The sequence below is a fragment of the Cervus canadensis genome, chromosome 3 (genome assembly GCF_019320065.1).
Source record: "Cervus canadensis isolate Bull #8, Minnesota chromosome 3, ASM1932006v1, whole genome shotgun sequence".
Taxonomy (NCBI): Eukaryota; Metazoa; Chordata; class Mammalia; order Artiodactyla; family Cervidae; genus Cervus; species Cervus canadensis.
Window position 1 is genome coordinate 91150149 of NC_057388.1, and position 23833 is coordinate 91173981.

At 49.4% G+C, this 23833-nt stretch overlaps 1 protein-coding gene across 1 annotated transcript in view; it reads right to left on the reverse strand.

Annotated features, from left to right (window-relative positions):
* Positions 1-23833, reverse strand: part of PLXNA4 (plexin A4) — a 471238-nt gene that overhangs the window by 387479 nt on the left and 59926 nt on the right. Inside the window, exon 2 of the mRNA XM_043463742.1 lies at positions 11464-12715. Coding sequence (XP_043319677.1) covers positions 11464-12648 — 1185 coding nt within the window. The 5' untranslated portion in view covers positions 12649-12715. The remainder of the gene's footprint in view (positions 1-11463; positions 12716-23833) is intronic.

Below are 23833 nucleotides of genomic sequence, written 5' to 3' on the forward strand. Positions count from 1 at the left end.
TGTGGAAGAGTAAAGGCCTTTAGATTCTTCATGCTCAGCGGCCCCAAACACGTACCCACTAATTAATTACACTTACACTTACACACACACACACACACTGGGAGCTGACCAGAGTAGAGCTCCACAGGAAACAGGGAATAGGTGAATTACACATGAGGGATTCCTTTATAAAGGGAGATATTGATCAGGTAAGTACAGTAGCTCATGTCTAAATACAGACTCTAGCTGTATATCTCTGCAGTGCAGGAAGGTAATGATCCCCGCTTATTGGGGCCAGATCTCAAATAGAACCGCTGACCCCACGGCATTCCTAGATGTGCCAGGCTCCGATGCCCACAGTGTGTCTCTCCCTGGAGGCGACTCTGTGTGCCCTCTGACAGCAGGGCGGGAGGGAAGCAGGGAGAACCCTCAGGGAGGCAGGAACCTCATGGGGAGGCTCTGGTTGGCTTAAGGTTACTTTCATCAGAAAGCTTGTTTCACCATAAGATATTCCCATGTGCCTTGAACACTCGTTTCTAAAACAAAAAAAGAGATCCAAAAACTCAGACGATATCGCCCTACAATTGCTTACTGTTTTTCACAAACTTTCCTCTTTTTCATAATTTCTAACCCTCTCCAAAGCTCTGCCCAGGGCCCAGGCTGATCCCAGGCAAACTCACTTCAGAGCCAGAGAAACCCCAGTAGAGGCAAAGGTTGGCCCCACACCTCGGCCGTGAGCCCAGATATCAAGAAAAGAGCATGAAGGAGACCTCATCCACTTAGTTACTAACACATTATCTCCGAATGGCTCTTCATTGTGTCTTTTTCAATGAGATTGAAGGAGAAATGAATGTGCAGAGAAAGAAAGAGGAAGCCAGCAAACCTCAGTCACAGTAGCTTGGTTAGACCAACACATTATTGAAGGGGCTTTGTGAAAAGTGTCTTGGTGTTGGAAAAAGAACCCAATGAATTACACCAAGGTTCCCAATGAGCTATGTGCCCTGTTTCTAAGCATCTCACAGAGATGGGTACCAAAATACAGGTCATCTAAGTGGCCATTCTCTCATCATGATAACAAGTTATCTTTCTAATAGGCAACTAATGCCACTAACTTGAGCTGCCCACTCCAGGCTGTAACCAATGGCGAGCCGTAGCAATGCACCCCTCCTAGGAATTGCTGAGCATGGCAGGCAAAGAGCAGCTCCAAGTCAGGAACCCCAGGGATCGAACCCCTGACCTTCTCCTCATTAGCTCAGCTGCTGAGAGCCCCAGGTTCCTCCCTCTGGGTAAGCAGAGAGACCATGACACCATGACCAGAGATTCAGGCTGGCCAAGCAAGAGAAACACGGATGAAACTTCACTCGTCCAGTTCTGCAAGTAACCTCCACGATGCATTCAGTGCAGAAGCTAAAGCTGGACCCCTGGGACAGACCAGGAAAGGCCTTGGAATGGCACCAAGTAAAACTCACATGGGTGCTGTCCCTTTCCTTGGGTACCTTAAGCTTCAGAGGTCCCCAGCGGCTGCCTGTCAAGGACCAAGAGCCACCTCCCCGTCCCCCAGCCCATCAATTCCACGTCCCCACTGCTCTCCCTGTCTACTGCAGACAGCCTGAGCCGCCACCGGAACTGTAATTGGAGCGCGGCACACCACAATGATTAAGTTTGCGTGTTTTCTGGCCAGCGCTGGGAAGCAGTGGCCCGGCTCGCCAGGCTGAATTACGGGGGAGGTCATTCCCTTGTTAGGAGGAATAAATTTTATTAGCCCCAGTCTCGTTACCATGCATCTTCCCCCTCTTCACTCCTCGGGCCCAAGAGTGGGTCTGGATAATGTTGCCGGCATGCAGTATAAATCAGCCAAACAAATCCCATTATATTTTGGAACACTGACAGAGACACAGTAATGACACCAAGACTGGGAAAAGATGCGGGCTTTCTTCTCCCCCGGCTGATCCCGTTTCATATATGCAGACGGCATGCGGGGCCCAATTCACTAGGAAAAATTTTAAAATATGTAAATTGAGAGACTGAATGGAGAGCTCCGTGAGTTGTCTTTTTTCCTTCTTTCCACTAACTTTGTAAATGAAGTGACGCCAGCGCCGTGGGCCAAAGAGGAGCCATTCCCTTCTGCCTTACAAAAACCAGAGGGGCACAGGAAGGTGACCACAGGGAGGATCTAGCTGGAAACATCTCCTCTCCTTCAAAGGCCTTGACTTTGCATTCATATCATGTGCCGGATGGCAGGGAAGGCGGGTGGGCACACTCCAGGCCTGGGATTCCGAACATAATGTCTGGGTCTGGCACAGCCCAAATTTCTCAAAAGCAGACATCAGTGGAGGAAAAAAACATAGGTATGAAAGCACAGCAATATTATTAAATCCCTTTCTGTCTCCTCAAGTGGTTACTGTAACCAAAGGAGACTATACGGATGATGCCGTGAGCTGTTTCAGTGTTCTACTAATATAAGGTGCTCTGTGTCTATCATCATTTATGAATGTCTCTGTATTTCTCTTTCCCTAGGAGTCTCGGCACACTTTATTAAAGGGATATAGTTTTATCGCCTCCTTCTAAAAGATGAAATGCATGATTCAAAGCAAAAGGGAAACCACTCACCAGCTCAGTGACCTTTCACGAGCGGGACCTGGCTGAGACTCAAAGACCCAAGCTTGCAGGCCAGCATCCTGGCCAAGACGCCACCCTGAGAGGATGATAGGAATTGAAGGAAAGGCAGACCTGGATGGATAAGTTGGGCTGGTCTGGGTGCTGACCGAATGAGAGGCTCAGTTGCTGATTTGGGCTGGCCCATTGCACACCGTCTAGGGGTGTGTGTGCACGAGTGTGTGTGTACATGGGTGTGTGTCCATGGCTGTACTCATGGTGTGAGCTGCTGTGTGTGGTGTGGGGGTGTAGGGGAGGATCCATCACAGAAACGGGGAGCCTCGGGGGTGCCTTGCACAGGGTATGAGTGTAAGTGAGAAAGTGAAGCACAGCAGAGAGAGTGACAGAGAGAAAAGACAGGGGACAGACAGGGTGAGTTGGACATCCAGGCAGAGAGGACGCGTGTGCACGAGTGGGTGTGTACCAGGGTGCACGCTTCCATGCGGGGCTTCATGAAGTCAGAGTCAGGCTCTCAGTGTGAAGACATGGCAGGGCTGGCCCCATGTCCTAATCCCCCGTTTGGTAAACCCTGCCTTATGGCCATGGCAGCTGTCTGGGTTAACATCTGCAGACCTGATTCCTGGATCTCATCACCCTCCTTGCTGGCCCGATGGGCTCCACAGTGGTTCCTGGGAGGTCACACCCAGCAGAGGGGGCCAGCTTCAGGCCCCTTCCTCTCACCAGGCCAGCTCATCACCTAGAGCTTGGCCACCATCAGGGACCCAAAGCACCGCATGTACTTGGCCGGGATGCAACTTTTATTGCAAATGCTTTCTCCCAAAGAGAAAGAGGTAGGTGTCCTTTTCACCTGAATACTTGGGACAGAAGTCTTCTCAAGGGGAGGGGGAAAAGTTTGAATCTATAACGACTGGAGTTGTGACCTGGAAGCCCCCCAAAGCTAAACCAGAAGGGGTCATTGGGCTGTGAGGGGGGAGGGCTTGCACTGACATGAAAGGAGATTTGTGATGTATACTGGCAGGGGGACTTGAGTGTGGCGTATGGGCTGGGTCCCAGTGTGTGTGTGTGTGTGTGTGTGTGTGTGTGTGTGCGCGCGCACGCGCGCGTGTATGTCTCGAATGTAGTGGAGCTGAGGAAGCAGGGACGGGAGATCATGGTCTAAGAGAGGACTTTGGCTGAGCAGAAAGAGAAAGCCTTGCCTTGCACCATAAACAACAGGATACACCCATCTAGTCAGAGCCATGCTTCCTGCCTACAGGAAAAGAAAACAGCCCGAGCAGATGGGCACAATCCAGCCCCCGGAGCTGGGGGTGGCTGCCTGGCCGTTCCGGATACGGACTCTGGTGGAGTGTCAGGATCCCAGGCGCCAGACCTCACTGAGTGGCCATCCAGGCTGGGCTGGGAGGCCAGCCCGCATCCAGGGAGTGACCCTGTCCCCTCCCAGGGCCGCCCTGTGAGAGCTGGGACGTGAGTCAGAGCGACAGCACACACCAGCGGGTTCTCCCCACTGCCGGAGGCGAAGCGAAGCTTGGGGTTACAAATGAAAAGCTCGGTCCGAGGACCTCTGTGAGTCTGAGCGGGACTGGCAAGTAAACCTCGAAGTCGAGAAGACGCCTGGTCTGGCAACGGCTCTCAATCAGGGGCTCCAGGAAACGTGAGGGATTTCCTGGTTCTGCAGGGACTGCAGAGTGCCGTGGGCACATAGGGCTCTACAGTCCAGCAACGCAAGTGCCCAGTGCCACCAGTCATCCCCCTGCCCCAGGTCCCCCTACGGCCCTATCGAGAAACACCAGTGGGAAGAGCCCCAGGCTGAGAATTAGGATGTATAGAAGGTTCTGGTCCACCGATTACATGACCTTCAGTGAAGTCCTTGACTTTTCTGATCCTCCACTTCCTCAGCTAGATGGGATGTCCGCCTTTCCTATTATCCCACAGAACTGCCGGGAGAAGAAGAGGAAGCAATGAAGCCCTTTATAAGTTGTCAGACCCCACAAGGACTCTCCAGTGGGATTGTCAGGTGGCTCAGAGGCCAATATGCTCTGCTTGGAGGCTAGACAGGGGCGATGCGGGGATTCTGGTCACAGTTTCTGCCCCGTGGACCAATGTCTTCTATTGGATGGTCACTCTAAGTTCAAGTCTTGGAGGCGGAGATTAAGCAGCTGAGGTCTGGTGGCTTAGATAGTAAAGAATCTGCCTGCAATGCGGGAGACCCAGGTTCAGTCCCTGTGTTGAGAAGATCCCCTGGAGGAGGGCATGGCAACCCACTCCAATATTCTTGCCTGTATAATTCCATGGACAGAGGAGCCTGGCGGGCTATAGTCCAGGGGGTCACAAAGAGTTGGTGACTGACGTTTTCTGCCCTATCCAGCCTTCTCAGCATTAAAGCTGATGCTGCCTAACTACTACACCCACTTCTCAATTGGTTCCAAAGTTAGGGAAGACTTAAGTGGCGTGAGTGATGGTCACTCCCAGGGCCACAGCCCTTGTTCACATCACAGAGGCTATAATGACCTGCTCGGAGGCATCTCTCTTCTGGACTCTTAGGCTCCTAGAGACTGATGTCATTTCATGATTCTTGGCATCAGCCAGGAGAGAGTACATTGCCAAGGGTCTAATAAAAATTTCATCCATTCATTAACTCATTTGTAGGCAGAAGGTCTAGTGTTCTGTAGATGACCCCAGAAGGCTGAAGAAAGGGTGAGGAGGTGTAGATAGCTATGCCTGGGGAGCACTAGGATGCCCGGCTTCTCCACCCACGAAGAACACAAGGTCTTGGAGCCCAACAGCACACTCTCCAGCCTGGTGGCCTACTCCAGGTCAGGATTCTTGGGGCTCCCAGAAAGGGACAGAGAGCTGTTACCTTAGCCTGCTCAGGTCATGGGACATGACAATAGCCTCAGGCTATGAGCTTCTCACTCCAATTGCAGACAGAAGAAGGTTTGGGGAGACTAGGCAGTAGCCTTTAAAGGGACCAAAGATAGAGACCATCTCAGTGCTGAATAGCAGAAACACAGAAATTACACCACTATCCTTAACCCTCACCCTTGGATGCTCACCAGCAAAGGACCTTAGGCTGGTCTACAGTCTCCCAAATCCTAAGACACACTGGGAGGAGGCCTGGTCAATCCCTCTAGGACCCATCCTCTGCCCAGGCCCTCCTGAGGTCCTTAGAGCAATTTTCAGACACCAGCCCATTTGATCTTGGATACCTCTTTCCATTCAGGCTGGGGGAAAAAAAAAACAGCCCCCAAGAAGGAATGGGCCAGAAGACAAAGGCAGAAGTTTCTTCCCCCTTCCCGCACGCTGCCCTCCCCAAGCACCAGCAAACACCTGGGCTGCTTCCCCAGCCTCTACACCCAATGCCCATTCTGGGATTTGCATTTGCAACATGTACTGACACTCACAGGGACACAATCCATTGAGGAGGCCATTCCTCACTGACTGGCCCTTATCCACGATGGGGACTCAACCAGACTTCCCTGGTTATCCAAGAGTAAAGACAACAGGTTGCTCCCCGAGGGTCTGCAGATCAAGACTCCAGGTTCCCAGCCAAAGTCTGTCCTCTCACCTGGTCACCAGACTATGGGCCACCACATGGCTCCACTGATGCCCCACACATGCAGACCCTCAGACCTCATCTTCCCTGAGTACAGCTGAATACAGCAGGGACCTGGTGAGGAGCTGGGGCCTCAGGTTCATACTGCTTCCTGCTCGTAGTCCTGGAGGCATGAGTTCAGGGGAAGAAATGTGAATCCCAGAAAATGGAAGAGACCCGAAAAGCCTGAAGAGCACCATGGGACAAGTATTCTAGCTCAAGGAATTAGGACAACAAGAGTGCATTAAACGAGTCAACGGGCCAAAGGGATGGACTTCCAGTTACAAAATAAATTAGTCTTGGGATGTAATGTAGAGCATGGTGATACAGTTCATGTTACTGTGTACTATGGGCTTCCCAGGAGGTGCTAATGGTAAAGAACCTGCCTGCCAATTCAGGAGACAAAAGAGATACAGGTTCAATCCCTGGTTTGGGAAGACCCCCTGGAGGAGGGAATGGCAATCTACTCCAGTATTCTTGCTGTGGACAGGGGAGCATGGCGGGCTACAGTCCATGGGGTTGCAAAGAGTCAGACACAACTGAAGCAACTTAGCATGTACACACTGTGTTGTATATTTGAGAGTTGCTAAGAGAGTACAAACTGTGGAAAATTCTTCAAGAGATGGGAATACCAGACCACCTGACCTGCCTCCTGAGAAACCTATATGCAGGTCAGGAAGCAACAGTTAGAACTGGACATGGAACAACAGACTGGTTCCAAATCGGGAAAAGAGTACATCTAGGCTGTATATTGTCACCCTGATTATTTAACTTATATGCAGAGTACATCATGAGAAATGCTGGACTGGATGAAGCACAAGCTGGAATCAAGATTGCTGGGAGAAATAGCAATAACCTCAGATATGTAGATGACACCACCCTTATGGCAGAAAGCGAAGAAGAACTAAAGAACCTCTTGATGAAAGTGGAAGAGGAGAGTGAAAAAGTTGGGTTAAAACTCAACATTCAGAAAGCTAAGATCATGGCATCTGGTCCCATCACTTCATGGCAAATAGATGGGGAAACAGGAGAAACAGCGAGAGACTATTTTTTGGGCTCCAAAATCACTGCAGATGGTGACTACAGCCATGAAATTAAAAGGCACTTGCTCTTGGAAGAAAAGTTATGACCAACCTAGACAGCTTATTAAAAAGCAGAGACATTACTTTGCCAACGAAGATCCATCTAATCAAAGCTATGATTTTTCCAGTAGTCATGTATGGACATGAGAGTTGGACTATAAAGAAAGCTGAGCGCTGAAGAAGTGATGTTTTTGAACTGTGGTGTTGGAGAAGACTCTTGAGAGTCCCTTGGGATGTAAGGAGATCCAGCCAGTCCATCCTAAAGGAAGTCAATCCTGAATATTCATTGGAAGGACTGATGCTGAAGCTGAAACTCCAATACTTTGGCCACCTGATGCGAAGAACTGACTCATTGGAAAAGCCCCCGATGCTGGGAAAGACTGAAGGTGGGAGGAGAAGGGGACAACAGAGGATGAGATGGTTGGATGGCGACATGAGTTTGAGTAAACTCCGAGAGTTGATGATGGACAGGGAGGCCTGGTGTGCTGCAGTCCATGGGGTCACAAAGAGTTGGACATGACTGAGCGACTGAACTGAACAGAGCAGAGGTTTGTTTTTTGTTTTTTAATATAATTGCTTTACAATGTTGCGTTAGTTTCTGCTGCACTATATGAATCAGCTAAATATAAACATATCCCCTCCCTCTTGAGCCTCCCTCCCATGCCCCCCATCCCACCCCTCTAGGTCATCACAGAGCACTGAGCTGAGCTCCCTGTGTTATGCAGCAGCTTCCCACTAGCTACCTATTTTACACATGGCAGTGTATATATGTCAATGCTACAAGAGAATAGATCTTAAAAGTTCTGGTCATAAGGAAATATGTAACTATGTACACTGATGGACTGTTAACTAGACTCTTGCAGTGATCATTTTGCAGTATATACAAATATTGAACCATTATGCTGTACATCTGAAATTAATGTCATGTTACATGTCAATTTCACCTCAACTTTAAAATGAACCACTTTGCAAGCTCTTTGAGCTGTAACTATGACAAAACCTATAAGGCACCCAACCCTACAAAACATAAGTCCTAAAGTCAGCCTCCTGTGCCTTACACACCCCTCCTCCACTTTGCTGCAGCTGAAACGTCACAGGACAGAGGTCATCTGAGATAGGGTTCCCTTTCTCAGGCCTCAAGGGAATCTGGGACTCGGAGGCAAAACAAAACAAAACAAAATTCTAGGATTCGTCCCATCCCCATCCCTAATTGCCTCAAGGTAAGAAGGCAAAAGAGAAAGGAATGCAATGGCCTTGAGAATGAAGAGTGCGGGAAAAGCTGGGTTTGCAAACAGTGTGCCCGAGAGGGCTCCTCATCCGGAATGCTCAGGAGCCTGGCCTGGCTGACGGCGGGTGAAACCTGTGTGGTCTGGGCTGAGGCCAAAAGAACCATAGCCTAGCCCCAGAGCAAAGTAACTCGAGCATCGGGTGAATCAAAGGAAACTGATACTGTGCATTAAAAGCCAGTGTGGCCTTTTAGACTGGCTGGGGAGACAGCCCCAGCCCTGTGTGGAGTTTCTGGCCTCCTCCTTTCTGCTCTCAACCCTGAACTTGCCTCGAACTTGAAAAGGCTAATTAAAGCCCAAAGAAAAATCAAAAGCTTGTTATCTGGCTCCATTAGTCCCAGTACTGGCATTAGCCTGTCTTGCAAAGCTGCCTTTCCTCTGTTCTCTCCAAGGCCGCCAGGCGGATGTTAGGACCTACAGCTCTGCAGACACCCCGTGATGAACTCTGCTTTTTGTGCTATGGCAGGGAGCAAGGGCGAGACAAATGCTTGCCTGTGGGCAATCAGGTTGATCCCCGCCGCTGATTTTACTCCCAAAAGCATCGCCCCAAAAGACAGGCTAGGAGCAAGTTTTCTGCAGCAAAAATAGCCAACCCTTCTAATCTTAAAACAACTAGCTGTTAAGTAATCATACAGCATAAACTTACTATTTTCTAACACAGGGAGCATGCGTGTGAGCTCATGGGGATATTTCTTGTGTACATGCATATGCATGTGTATAGAGGTGTGTGTGGGCATGTGTGCAAGCGTGGTGGTGAGAGGCAAGGGTTTTCTCCTCAAATGCAGTCTTTGCCATGCACACACAAAGTATGTGACTTAGGGCAACTCACTCAAGTTGTTGGGCCTCAAAACAAAGGTATAGACTGGGAGATCTCTGAGCACCTTCCCATGGAAACACTCTTAGGGCATTTCCCCCAGAGACCTACATTTGAGTGTGTAATAAACATACACACAGCACAGCATCTGGCCTGTCATTCATTGCCTTCATGTGGGAGCTGTCCACAGCCCAGGAAGTTCATGAACCCATCTTATAGATTCTTGAGTGGATCACCTACTGCCCAAACCAAAGTCTCTAGGGCTCAGCAGACACAAGGGAGTCCCCTCCGCTCCCTGGCCTCAAGTCCCCTCAATGTGTTGCTTCTTTCTTTGGCTTGTGGTGCCTCTTCAATGCCTCTTCATTTCCCTTTGTGACACTAGGGGGTCTCCTGGCTTTTCAGGACCCCCAAGAAGAAATGACACCTTTTCATTTCAGCCACTGGAAAACTCATCACTAGAAAACAGCCTGAGCCTAAATGCCAGAGCACCAAAGACAAACTTTGGGTGGCAAGTGAGTTCCTTCTTTCTCTTCCTCTCCCCTGCCATCACCCCAAATCCCAGTGCCCCGAGGAATGACCTCACCACATGCTAGGGGTGGGGTGCCAGTGTCCTCTGAGGGCTGCTTGGCAAGCAGCCACACTTTATGAACAAAACTTGCACTTCTGTAATCAATCCAAATACCCTCTCCTAATATGGGATTCCACCAAAGTTTGACTAGGAGTCAAGAACTACATCCACACAAATGCATGCTTCTACCTGATGAGTGAACTGACTTTTCTTCTCCTACACTAATATTATGGGATAGATTTTCTCAAACAAGGTTCATAATTTTTCAAATGGACAATAAATAGGAAAAAGGGAAAGGAGAGTGACAGGGCATAAAAGATGCCAATAGCTAAACCTTCCAAGTCACTTGAAGAGTGGTTGAGAAAAAAACAACCATGAAGATGAACAGAAGTCGAGCCATAGAAAGGCAGATGCTTTTCACTTTGGGTCACAAGTGGGTTAGGTTGGGAGAGGCAGGAGTCTGTGTCACCCGTAGCACCTGTGGTCACCCAGCAACCTGAGGTCCAGTCTGTCCATCGGAACCCTGGGCAGGCTTCCCAAACCAACCCTTCACTCTCCCCTTCCTCCAGTTTCCTTCAGCCCTTCTGTCACCCAGCACTGCTCCATGGCTGCTTCTGGACATTGTGACATATCTTTTCCATGGAACTGTTCACAGAGAAGATGCTTAACAAATGCAGTTTTCTAAGCAAGCTCTGTTTTTCATCTATGTTCACTGGACTCTCATCCTATTCCTTCTGATCTTATTTTGCTATTTCCTAAAGACACAAGGGGCAAAAAACATACCTCTTCAGAAGTTCTACATCTACTCCAAATGTGAAATGACTGCCTTCCCTACTCCCAGTAGTGGTTTTACTCTAAGCTCTCCCCCCATCACCCAATGGTTTTATTCTCCGCTCCCAGAAGGGTGACTAACAGGTGTGGTTGGTAAGAAGGTGGGTACACCAGTGTAAGTTCAGTGCAAGAGGTGAGGCATCCAAAGCCAGTGATCTGGGACAGTCTGGAGGGATATGGTGGGGAGGGAGGTGGGAGGGGGGTTCAGGATGGGGGGACGCATGTATACCTGTGGCTGATTCATGTTTATGTATGGCAAAAAAATCACAATGTTGTAATATAATTTTCCTCCAATTAAAATAAATCAATTAATTAAAAAAAAAAAAAAGAAGCTGGGTACACATCTGGTATCACAGCACACACAACGCAGCCTTCAACAATGCCTGGTCCACGCGGAATGTACAGCATACAATTCCCGCCTATTCTAGCCCCGCCTCTTTCAGCCAATGAGCCAATCGGAATAGGGAAAAGTGCCGATAGGAAATCTACATTCAGCTCCAGCTCTGACTCTCATAAGCTCAGTGCCAGTAGTCACAGCATGCCTGAGCTGGTGATGATCCGAGTCTAAGGAGCCCCAGAGGTGGGATATATTTGTCTTGTCTACAAAATGGGACAGGTGGTTCACACCCTGTGGAGACCACAGCCTGGGCCTCCTCACTGTGCCCTCCCGGCCCGCGGGTCCTCCCTGGACTCACCGCGCTGCTGCAGGGAATGTCCTTCACCTTGAGCCAGGCCAGGTCCAGCGTGCCCTCGCCCCGGTAGCAGGACTGCAGCCGCTCCTTAATGCGGTCGTTGATCTGCTTCAGGATGAAGATGCATAAGGCCGACTCGTCCAGGGATTTCATCTTCCGCTTTTGGCCTTTGGAGAAGACGGTGAAGAGGAGGTCGTCCTCCGGGCGGACCCCGAGGGTCCGGGCGAGCACGGCCCCGGCTTTGGACAGGTAGGCGGCCTGCAGCAGGCGGTACTCCACCCCACCACGCTCACAGCCGATGGGCACCTCCACATAGGAATTGAAGGCCGTGTCCTCCTTGCAAAGCCTCACAAGCTTGGACGTATAAACCTGCTCCTTTGTGGTGGAGCCCGGGGGAGACACCATCTCAGGCTGGAGGGTCAAAAAGTAGACAAAGTTGCCACTGCTAAAGCCGTAGACATAGTAGATATCAAAGTCAGGGATGACGGTGAAGGTGTCTGAAGGGATCTTGATCATCGAGGCCACAAACTCGTCGTGGAAGACATATGCGAACATGCCATCTGCCTCCGAGTTCTTGGTCAGTTTCCGGCTGGAGATGGTGGGGAAATACTCCGGCTTCCCATCCACAGCGGTGGCAATGAAGAGCTTGTCATCCAGGTTGTTGTAGGAGACGATCACCCCAAAGACAGAGCCACTCTCGTTGACCCCAGACAGGTAGTGCTCCTTCTTGTGGAAAGGCTCCCCCAGCTTGAATAGGTCCTCCAGCCTCAGAAGCTTGCAGATGCCCTGGTACAGGCTCCCACAGGCGATTAGCCTGTTCTCCTTGTAGTCTATCAGCAGCATCTTGTTGACATTGTTGGTGGGGGTCAGGGGCTCGTTGCATGTCTGGACGATGCGGGGTGGGTAGCACTTGGGGTTGTCCTCGTCCGGCCCCGTCTGGTGGGTCACCAGGACCTTCAGGTCACTGGAGAGCTTGTAGATCCGATTGACGGCCCCCACGTAAATGTGCCCTGTCCTCTCGTCCACCACCAGGTGGTTGAAGCTCTCGGCAGGCTCCCCGCGGAATGTGACAAAAGACCGCTTCTGGGATGGTGGAGGTGATTGCCGGGGGAGCAGAGTGGAGGAGCCCATCCCCACCATCAGGAGATGGGAGAGCAGGCAAGTCCAGTTCCAAGGCATGGCTTTCATTTCAGAGACGCGGCCTCGGGGCACGGGGCACTGGGCACAGCAGTGTCACGTGAGGAGTGCAGGCTCCCTGTGGGGGAAAGGAAAGAGGTGATGCTGATGACAAAGGTCAAGTCTTAGTTTCATCCCATAGCTTGTCTGGCTGGGCCCTCAAAGCATCCTGCACACGCTGAAATAGATCTGCAAGGGGGGAAGCTGGGGCTGGTCCCCAGCATACGTGTATGAGTCAGCCCGAGCTAGTGGTGGCAGGTGGGCATGTCAGTAGTAGTACTAGCAATAAGATTAGCGATGGTAGCAACAGTGATAATGGTGGTGGTAATGATGATGATAATGTTGATGATAGATAGTCATTGCCCACAGAATGCCTGACTTTGCATCAGTCACTGTCCAGCACCTTCCAGGGACTCTCATTTCATTTGAACACATTTTTAGTGCTGTGAAACTTCCGCCTGCCCCCCACCCCGCCCCCCACTCACACACACACCCAGCTCTGCTCTCTTCCTTTCTCTGTGCCCAGACACCCTTACATCTGCAGGTTACTTGCCCTTGGGCCGAGTTAGGTGCAGCCAACTGAGGATAATCAGCAGGAGCCCAGTGAGAGGGGGAGAGGCTAGGAAGAGGGGAGGTGGGCTGTGTGTACTCAGCCTCCCCATCCCCGGGGTCTGTGAATTGCTTCCTGTCTGCCTCCATTTGGTCCTGGGGGAGGTAACGGGCCTCTGTGTTTTTGCCCCTAAATACCACCCTGCCTCTGAGGAGGCACCTGGTCAACAGCTCTTCTATTAATCTTTGTGCCAATGACCTGATTTGCATGTATGATGTTTCCTACTAGGACCCTAACTAGCAGCCTCCTGATGTAAGTACCTCTGACACTCCCACTTTAGAGCTGAGGGCAGGTATCCAAGATGCACAGGTAAAAGCAGTAAAGGTCATCCAACATCCCTGGTGATCCTGTGGTTAAGAATCCACCTGCCAACAATGCAGGGGACATGGGTTTGATCCTCGGTCCAGGAAGATTCCACATGCCTCAGAGCAACTAAGCCCCTGTGCCACAACTAGTGAAGTTCTTGCACCTAGGGCCCATGCTTCTTCAAGAAGGGAAATCACTTCAATGAGTAGCCCATGGATTGCAACTGGAGAGTAGCCCCTCTCACCAGCACTAGAGAAAGCCCATGCACACCAACAAAGACCCAGCATAGCCAAAAATAAATAAATTTTTTGAAATGCTATATATGTATAAAACTATACTTGAATAAACTGACTCATTTTTTTAAAAAAGCAAGAGAGGCCAACTCATACACACATGGAAACATCATACATGCAAATCAGGTCATTGGCACAAAGGTTAATTGAGGTCCACAGTCTCGTATTGTCCTGCTAAACCATTTCAGTTTACCCCAGCCAGGCACAGATGGGAACGTCCACCAGTGATGGCTTATACAAATTGACCAGTTCAAACAATGCTTCCTTGGGGACTGTCCATTACAGCTCTGGCCCCCTGGATCTGCACCTACTGCAGGGGAAGTTTCTCCTTTGCCCCTCCCAGCCACACCCCGATCCCTGCAACAGGCCAAATTAACAGCCCAAATCCCAGATCCCTTCACTGCATGTCAGCAACCTGGTCCTCTGGGTCCACTGCCCAGCTCTGAGCCTCGATGTCATTTTAATGAGGCAGATCTTGGCTGCCGCCCATAGTGAGGCCTCCTCTGAGAGGTTTTCATTAAAGGCAGAGAACAAATGCTTTAAGAAATGGTCAAGTAAATAAATAAATAAACAACTCCCTGTGGAACAATATAGTTTTCCATCCTAATGGTCTCATTCATTTCTATTCAAGATGCCTTTCGGCGTGCATTTCCAGAAAATGGTTTTTCATATTTCTTCCAGTTCAGGAGAAATCTGGGAAGGAATGGCCTACATCTTATTCAGGGACATCGCACTTCTGTGGAATTTCTTTCATTCTCCCCCCAGTCCCTGCCCAAATAACTCAGAAACAAGCTGATGGGAAGAGGTAGATGACTGAGCCAAAGAACCATCCCCCACCCCAAGCAGCTTGTTAATTAATGTTAGTCTCTCAGTCATGTCAGACTCTTTGCAACCCCAAGGACTGTAGCCCACCAGGCTCCTCTGTGCATGGAATTCTCCAGGCAAGAACGCTGGAGTGGGCAGTCATTCTCTTGTCCAGTGTACCTTCCCGACCCAGGGATCGAACCTGGGCCTCCTACATTACAGGAAGATTCTTTACCATCTGAGCCACCAGGGAAATCCCAAGGAGAGAGAGTGCAAAGTCCTAAATGAAATCAACCCTGAATATTCATTGGAAGGACTGATACTGAAGCTGAAGCTCTAATACCTTGGCCACCTGATGTGAAGAGCCAACTCACTGGAAAAGATCCCGATGCTGGAAGAGATTGAGGACAGGGAGAGAAGGGGGCAACAGAGGATGAGACAGTTGGATGGGACCATTGACTCAATGGACATGAGTTTGAGCAAGTTCTGGGAGATGGTGAAGGACAGGGAAGCCTGGTGTGCAGCAGTCCACGGGGGTCACAAAGAGTCGGACACAACTGAGCGAATGAACAACAAGAGGCGAAAGAAGAAAGCAAAACAGAGACTTGACGTTGTCAGCAAAAGTCCCAGTGAAAACCACAAATCCTCTCAAAAAAACATCAGAGGAGGGGAACTGGCAGATAGCACATCCAGGACCAACAGCAGTCCTGTGAGCAGATGACCTTCATCTCTTCCCCCACCAGGCAAACAAGCGCTCAGGGCACATTCCAAATGAGCAAGATACTGTGGATCCAAGGATGGCCGAGGCTGGACCAGGCCCTGGAAGAACCCTGAGTCAGGGGGGTGGATACCGCCAGAACCCCAGTTACTCAGATGATGAAATGTTAGATGATGGACTTCAAGAGCTCAGATTAAGTACAGCTGACCTCTAACCTGGGGCAAGGGGAACAAGGAAAAGGCTGCAGGATGCCTTGGAGAGGCTGGGGTATTTGGGCTGAGCCTTGAACTTTGAGAGGATGTGAAGAGCTGGAAAGGAAGGGCCTCCCTGGGGAGGGGTCCTTGGAGCCACAGGTGGGCAGAGTTGCCCACCCTTCCCCCTGCCCCCCAAGGGCACCCTCAGGGTGCATGCCAGGAGGGGTCTGTCTGGAAAACACAGTTCGTGAGAGTCAGAAGGACATAGGGTGAGAAAGGGAGCCAGGACCTTGTCAAGGTGTCCCTGGGAGGTTGAGACTAAAATACACGGTGTCGAAGAAAGAAACTTGGGAAGAGCTTGGCTGCTACTCCCAGAAAGGACCTCCATGCTCCTGTCGGTTTAGCCTTTGCTGAAAGAACTGAATTTGGAGCTGAGGCCGGTGAGAACTCCACGGGAGCGGGGAGTACGTTGGTTCACTGGTGTATCCACAGTGCTAGACCCACACCTGACATGGAATGGAGACTCAAGACCTCTTTTCTGGCTGGCAGGAAGAGAGCTGGAGATGAGGAGGAGCATTAGCATCTGTGTATCACTTACAGGACCCCAGGCCCCAGCCAAAAGCTTGCACACTCATGACCTCACTCATCAGACAACTGTTGGCTGGGGTCAGAAGTGTTTGATCTGCTTTGCAGGTGAGGAAGCCAGCTCAGCAAGAGCACATGGCTCATGGCTCATAAGCTGGCAGAGCTGAGGCTGAAACCCAGTGATGATGGTGGTGGTGGTCTCGTCACTAAGTTGTGTCTGACTCTTGCGACTCACCAGGCTCCTCTGTCCATGAGATTTTCTAAGCAAGAATACTGGAATGGAGTGCCATTTCCTTTTCCAGGGGATCTGCCCAACCCAGGGATCGAACCTGGGTTTCTTGCACTACAGGCAGATTCTTTACCAACTGGGCTACCAGGGAAGCTCAGGTTAAGCCCAGCATTGTAGTACTACAAAAGCCATCCTCTTTCTAGGAAAGCACAATTCCAGAGCCCCCAGAAGTCAATTTTATTTTATTTACTTATTTATTTTTAAATTTTGATTCTTTCCAGTGAAAGCTCTTATCAAATTTGTTACAGTGCTTCTGTTTTAGGCTTTGGTTTTTTTTGGCCACGTGGCATGTGAGATCTTAGCCCCCCAAGTAGGGATCGAACTCACACCTCCTGCATTGGAAGGTGAAGTCTTAACCACTAGACCACTAGAGAAGTCCTGGAAGTCCATTTTAATCCATGTTAAGTTCCCACACACAGAAATCCCAATACATCACCCAGCAATACCTCCCCTAGCTCTGTAGGGGGAGAGCAAAAGCCCCTGGAATCCCCGGGGCATAACCTCACAGGTAATGCCCATCAGGCAGGCACAGGTATTTATTTCTAAAAGCAGTAATGACTGGAAAGTGCCTAGCACACAGTCTCTCCCAGCCCCAAGTAAGTGTTTCTTATGTATGAGTTGTTATGGATGTTATTATTGTTGTTGTTGACAAGACTTTAACAAGATTAGAAGAACTAGGATCAAAAAATACCCAAAGGTACCATCTCTGTAAGTGATGAGGGGTCAGGATGGTTCATCATGAATTGCCTGTGCACATCTAAGTATCAGAGAAGAATCTAAGAGTTTATCTGAAAGAGATGATCCACTTGGACAATTCCAATTGCTGATTTTACAGTCAAGAAAGCTGTGACCCACAGATGTTAAATGACTTGCAGGAGGTCATGCAATGAGCTCACAGTGGGCGTGGGGTCAAGCTCAAGTCCCTGGACTCACAACCCAGGGCTCTTCTCACCACCCGTGGCCTGTCTCCCGACTTTACCTGAACCCACTTCAGCCTTTGTCTGGAGGAGCCTGCTGTATGGGGGCCATGTGCTCTGCTGGCTCCTGCAGCTCTGAGGACACCCCTGCCAACAGCCAAATTCCAGCAGGGTTGGTAATCCTCATTCCAGATAGGCAGGTGCGGGTCAGGCCTCAGCCACCGGCCTTCTGGAGGGAACTGTCAACAGCCCCTGTATTGGAACCTGCCGAGCACCAGGAAAGTGCGCCTGCCACAGCCCTGCCTTACTGTACCCACTCACGGGCCCGCAAGCCAATCAACAGCTCTCTGGTTTGCAAGAGGCGAGACGAGGAAGCCTGTAATTATAAATTTACTGAGCAGAAAGGTGCCAGGCCTCATTCCCCATCTTCTATTAGGCACTGAAATGAGACACAGTTATGCATCTCAAACACTCGTCACCCTCATCTGGGGACGGTGAAATTACTGCGCCTGGAGAGGGGGGAGCCCACAGAAAACAATAACGTGTGATAGGAATAACCAGCCTCTCATTTCACACACCACGAAAGAGACTGATTCGAAAACAAATAAGAGAAATGGAAGAGAATGGGGGAGGTAGGGAATGTGAACTCCAGGGATGTGGAGGGCTCCAGCTTGCCTCATCAGAGACCCCACCGGGCACCACCCAGGGTGAACCAACTGCTGCCCTCCCAGCCCAGTGCCTGACCCACAGGTGGGCAGAGTTGCCCACCCTTCCCCCTGCCCCCCAAGGCTGCCTGAGGCTGTCCATCCTGGCAAAGCTGGATTTAATCCTGGTAAGTGAGGACGTGACCTAGGAAACCCCCATTGAGATTCCAGGTCCCATTCGCCATTTCCCTCTCGGTCATCACTCAGTTGATTTGAAAAACCAAGCATTGGAGGTGGCATTCAGCCCAGTTCTGATGCTTCAAGGCAAATAATGAAGCCGAGTCACCCCCAAATGGCCCTGAAAGGCTCAGGAACTAGGAAGAATGGGAAAGGCTCAGGAAGGTGGGACTGAAAGACTCTGAATCAAACCCAAACACACTGCTGTTTTCCCCCTCTTTGAAATCAAATTTTAATTCTAAATCATCTCAGGAGAGGTGGGACTCATTTTTAGAAGCTGATCATCATTTTGATTAAAGAAATTGGGGCTTTGTTTTATGTGGTACGTGGTGAAGAGCTCAAACTAATTTTCATGAAATAGCATCATCTCAGATTCTTGAGTGGCAGAGAAGAAAGTTATTATAGAGTAGTTTAAAAATAGCAATTACTGCACAAAATTACTTCAGAGTTTACAAAGTGTTTTCAGATATATTTCCTTGTTCTGACTGTACTGTGTGTGGCAACTCTGTTAGGCAGAAGTATTTGTAAGCAGGCAGCCTTTACAGATAAGGAAACAGATGCATGAGTAGTTAGAGGTCCTGGCTGGGGTCACACCCAGTCATATTGGGACTCGGAAATCTCTTCAGGTCTCCCTCGGTGGCACACGGTACCTTCCCTGACCCTCTGAACAGAATCCTCTTGTCCTCAGGACCTTTGCTATGGAATAATAGAACATCCAGAAAATGTCTTCTGGGATGGCATTTCAAAAGACAAATCACAATCCATCTTGAGTCTAGAAATCAGCTGAGCAGGCCACATGTGCTCTTTTTAATGAAATAAAATAGAGGAGAGAAATAAAAGCATGTCACATGTAGGAAGGATAAAACTTCTATGAGACTTATGTTTCAGCCATGTAAGTGCATGCATGAGTGTGAAGTAAGTCTACTTCCGATGGCTGGTCACTATCATGGTAACTATGATGTATCCACTTGACTGGGCCACGGTGCCCAGATATGTGGTCAAACGTTATCCTGGATATTTCTGAGACAGTGTTTTTGGATGTCATTACCATTTGAATCAGTGGACTTTGAGTGAGGCAGACTTCCCCTTATAATATGGGTGTGCAGCCATCCAATCAGTTGAAGACTGACTCAAACAAAAGCTTGACCTCCCCAAGGGAGAGGGAATTCTACAGCCGATGCCTTTGGACTTGAACTACGACATGGGCTTTCCTCTAAGTCTCAAGTCTGCAGTCCTACTCTGCTGATTTTGGACTTGGAGCCTCCATAATTGCATGGCCTAATTCCTTAAAATAAATCCCTCTCTCTCTCTCTCCACACACACACACACACACACAGAGCTTCTGCTTCTCTGGAAAACCCTGACTAATACAGTTGTGATCAAAAAACAAAAATTGGAAGACACTGTTAGAGCAGTAGACACCTGTTGTTTTTGCTACTATTCATTTATCCTCTAGAGATCCACCCCTTCACCCTTTCTCAGCCAAAAGTTTCTGGGAAAATTAACTTCACCCCCGGTCCAGGAGAGAACACATCACCTAAGCTCAAACCAATCAGCACAGAGCAGGGGCGGGTCCCCGTGACTGGTTCAGGGATGGGCACGTGGTTGGATCAGAATCTCTGGGAGGCAATAGACTTTGGACAGGAGTGCTGAGGAAAACATTCTAGGTCTGCCATTGGCTGTGGCCTTGGAGAGAGGGGTGGGCTTAAGAACTCTGGGCACCATCTTGTAACCTGGGGGGTTGGAGGGGGGGCGGGGAGCCTGAAGAGAAGGAAGCCTAGTACAGGGAGAGCAGAGTTGAGCCAGGGCGCGGGAAGTCCTGAGTCCCAGGTCCTGGTGATCACACAGATGTCTGGATCACGTGCACTGAAGCCAGCTCTATGCTTATACTTTCCAGCTACGGGAGCCAAAAATTTCCCTTTTACATAAGCCAGCGAGGGTTCTGGCACTTGTTAATGAAAGAATTATGACCCATACACAGAAAAATCCAGCCCTCCAGCCAAAAGAATAAGTGTCTCTCACCACATCCTCTCTAATAGACTGTCCTTTCACAAGAAGAAGTAAGCATGCCCGGGTCCCACTGCCCCAGAGATAAACTAGAATTTTGTAAATACTGAGTTTGTATGTGTGTGTTGACTTTCACAGTCCACCACGATGCTCCCCTGTCTGCTGGGCCTTTGCCTTGAAGGCCATGCTGACAAGTCTCTTGGGATCTTCACCTGTCCACACCCCCGTGTCTTCTGCATAGGTGGTTACCCAGCCTGGGATGACCACCCCATCCCCTCCCCTAAGGCCTCATTCTTCTGATGAATCATGTCTGACTCTGGCATAGGTCTAGGACAGCCCCCCACCCATACGTTAGTGCAGGAACTCAAGTTAGTCTCACATTCCACAAACGCTGTTATATTTGTCCATTGATGCTCCCCCTTGTCTAAAAAATATGCGCTTTTGGAGGTTAGAAATTACTATGTATTTTTTGCCACTATTTTCTTCTATTTCAAGCCCAGAGCTGGATACATGGTTGGTATGTCATAAATGTTTGGGAATGCATAAGCGAGTAGATGGATGAATTATGAATGAACGAGTTGATGAGTGACTAAACGAGGAATGAATGACGACTTCACAGAAGAGTGTATGAGACGGCAGCTGGGATTCCCCTACAACTGAAGTGCCATGGAAATCTTGGTGCTGAGCCACTTAGGCCAAACTCACAATGCTGACTTTACCCACTCTAATCCAGGGCATGTAGCCACTTAAATAGCCTATTTTGTCCATTAAAAACATGACTTCAAATGCAACGGGGAAAATACATCTCTCAGACACGGTTTACAATGAGAGCTGCCAGTCCACCAAGTGGAACATCATAATAGGTTGCCTGGCATCCACAAATTAGACTTGAGAACCATCTTCCTACTCAGCAGAGGAACTCAGCACAGACCTTGTTGAGAAGAAGGAACTGGGCCTGAAAACTAAACTGCAGCAAGGAAAAGAGACAACACAGGAGATGAAGTTGCTGGAAGTCAGGATGTGTGTGTTCATTCGGCCAATGAGTGTTGATGGAATATGTTATCACGTGTGGGGTTCTGAGCTGGGTGTCAAGGGCTACAGACACTCCAAAGCAGAGAACAGTAGAGAATGGAGAACATACCAAAACGGTATGCTTCTCCATCACTGTAGCTGCTGATGTAAAGCTGTTGATAAGAGATGCCTACCAGCTATGGTCTCCCCAGCTTCTCTGCGTCCACATGACCTCCAGGCGTGACCGCATGACTGGTGAAGGGGTCATGGTGACACTTTCATGCCAAAGCAGGTAAGAAATGGCTATGTCTTCTCTACAGAGCCTTTCACCAGCTGAATAAAGAGAATTCCGAGGCCCTGCAAGACCGTGGAGCCTCAGGATGGAAGGACCCACCAACCAACCACAGACATCCAAGTCAGACAAGAAATAAACCACTCTGCCTCCTGAGAAATCTGTATGCAGATCAAGAAGCAACAGTCAGAACTGGACAAGGAACAACAGACTGGTTCCAAATCGGGAAAGGAGTATGTCAAGGCTGTATATTGTCACCCTGCTTATTTAACTTATATGCAGAGTACATCATGAGAAATGCTGGACTGGATGAAGTACAAGCTGGAATCAAGATTGCCAGGAGAAATATCAATAACCTCAGATATGCAGATGACACCACCCTTATGGCAGACAGTGAAGAAGAACTAACAAGCCTCTTGATGAAAGTGAAAGAGGAGACTGAAAAAGTTGGGTTAAAACTCAACATTCAGAAAACTAAGATCATGGCATCTGGTCCCATTTCATGGCAAATAGATGGGAAAACAATGGAAATAGTGACAAACTTTATTTTTGGGGGCTCCAAAATCACTGCAGATGGTGACTGCAGCCATGAAATTAAAAGACACTTGCTCCTTGGAAGAAAAGTTATAGCCAACCTAGACAGCATATTAAAAAGCAGAGACATTACTTTGCCAATGAAGGTCTGTCTAGTCAAAGCTATGGTTTTTCCAGTAGCCATGTATGGATGTGAAATTTGGACTATAAAGAAAGCTGAGCACCAAAGAATTGAGACTCTTGAGAATCCCTTGGACTGCAAGGAGATCCAACCAGGCCATCCTAAAGGAAATCAGTCCTGAATATTCAATGGAAGGACTGATGCTGAAGCTGAAACTCCAATACTTTGGCCACCTGATGTGAAAAACTGACTCACTGGAAAAGACCCTGATGATGGGAAAGGTTGAAGGCAGGAGGAGAAGGGGATGACAGAGGATGAGATGGTTGGATGGCATCACCGACTCAATGGACATGAGTTTGAGTAAACTCTGGGAGTTAGTGATAGACAGGGAGGCCTGGTATGCTGCAGTCCATGGGGTCACAAAGGGTTGGACACAACTGAGTGACTGAACTGAACTGAATTGGGACAAGGCTCTGAACTGATGGACTTCTATGTCCCAACAGTTGGCACCAACCAAATGAACACAGAAAACAGCCAGCACACAGTGTATCTGAGCCGATTCCAACCCAAGACTGGTACCTGGGGGGGTTCTGTTCCTTGAAGTGCATGAGGCTGACCCCAGGGAAAGTCCTCTTTAAGTGTCAGTAGCTTCCTCCTTGTTCCCAAAGCCAGACGGCAAGTCACCAAGCCCAGCGAGGTGGGAGATGGCCACGCCAGTGTCTCCCGGGGCAAAAAATCTTCATGTTACTCTGAAGTGGTCTTTCTGAAGTTTGGGACCAAGGAGGCACCTTGTGTGTGTGCAGCTCGAAGCAGTGAGGGGACTGGGGACACAGCCCAGGCCCGCTGTCTATCTCACCTAAGAAACACCAGCCAAGCACTGATCCGAGTCAGCAAAATGGACAAAGGCCTTTGTAAGATTCCTCCTCCAATTTGTAATCAATGCATTCAGAAGAACATCCTCAGGAAGTAACTGGTATATTTTCCTGTCTGCATTTCTTACTTTAAACTCTTGGTTTCTAGAAGAAGGAGCCATGAATTGTGATTCTCTTTCTTTTTCCAGAGAATTATTATTTTCATAGAACATCTGTGCCTGTCTTCTGAAGCCACGATGGTTATAGCATCCCCTGTGCGCTGCACTGCCAAGTACTGGCCTTTGCTGCAACCCCTCCTCCTCGTCGATGTCTCAGAAATGCCCGCCGCATTCATGGGAGGAAGAGCACTCCCGGTGTGGATGTCGTAGTGCTACCACTAGGGGAAAGGTCAGGTCAAAGGAACTGTCCTCCCAAGAGGAGGTCACAGCGCTGTGACTAAACAGTTTCCTATGCAGAGATGGTGGAGGGGGGAACCCAGAAGGGTCAGCCTGGTTGAAACCCAGCACAAAAGCAGAAGGCAGCAACAGCAGGGGCAGGTCACAAGCCCAGGGATCAATCCCTCCAGTCTGCTTTCACTCTGATCTGTTCCTTTGAGCAAGAAGAAATGTGCCATCCGGGGTCACGGAAGGGCTAGAGAAGGGCATAAAAGCTACGGAGAGGCAGACACGGGGAGCCAGGCCCAAGCTTAAGAGTCTGGCTGCCAGGCAACCAGCCCGGCCCCCGGGAAATTCCGCACCAAGCTCGGTGACTTAATCCTTTACTT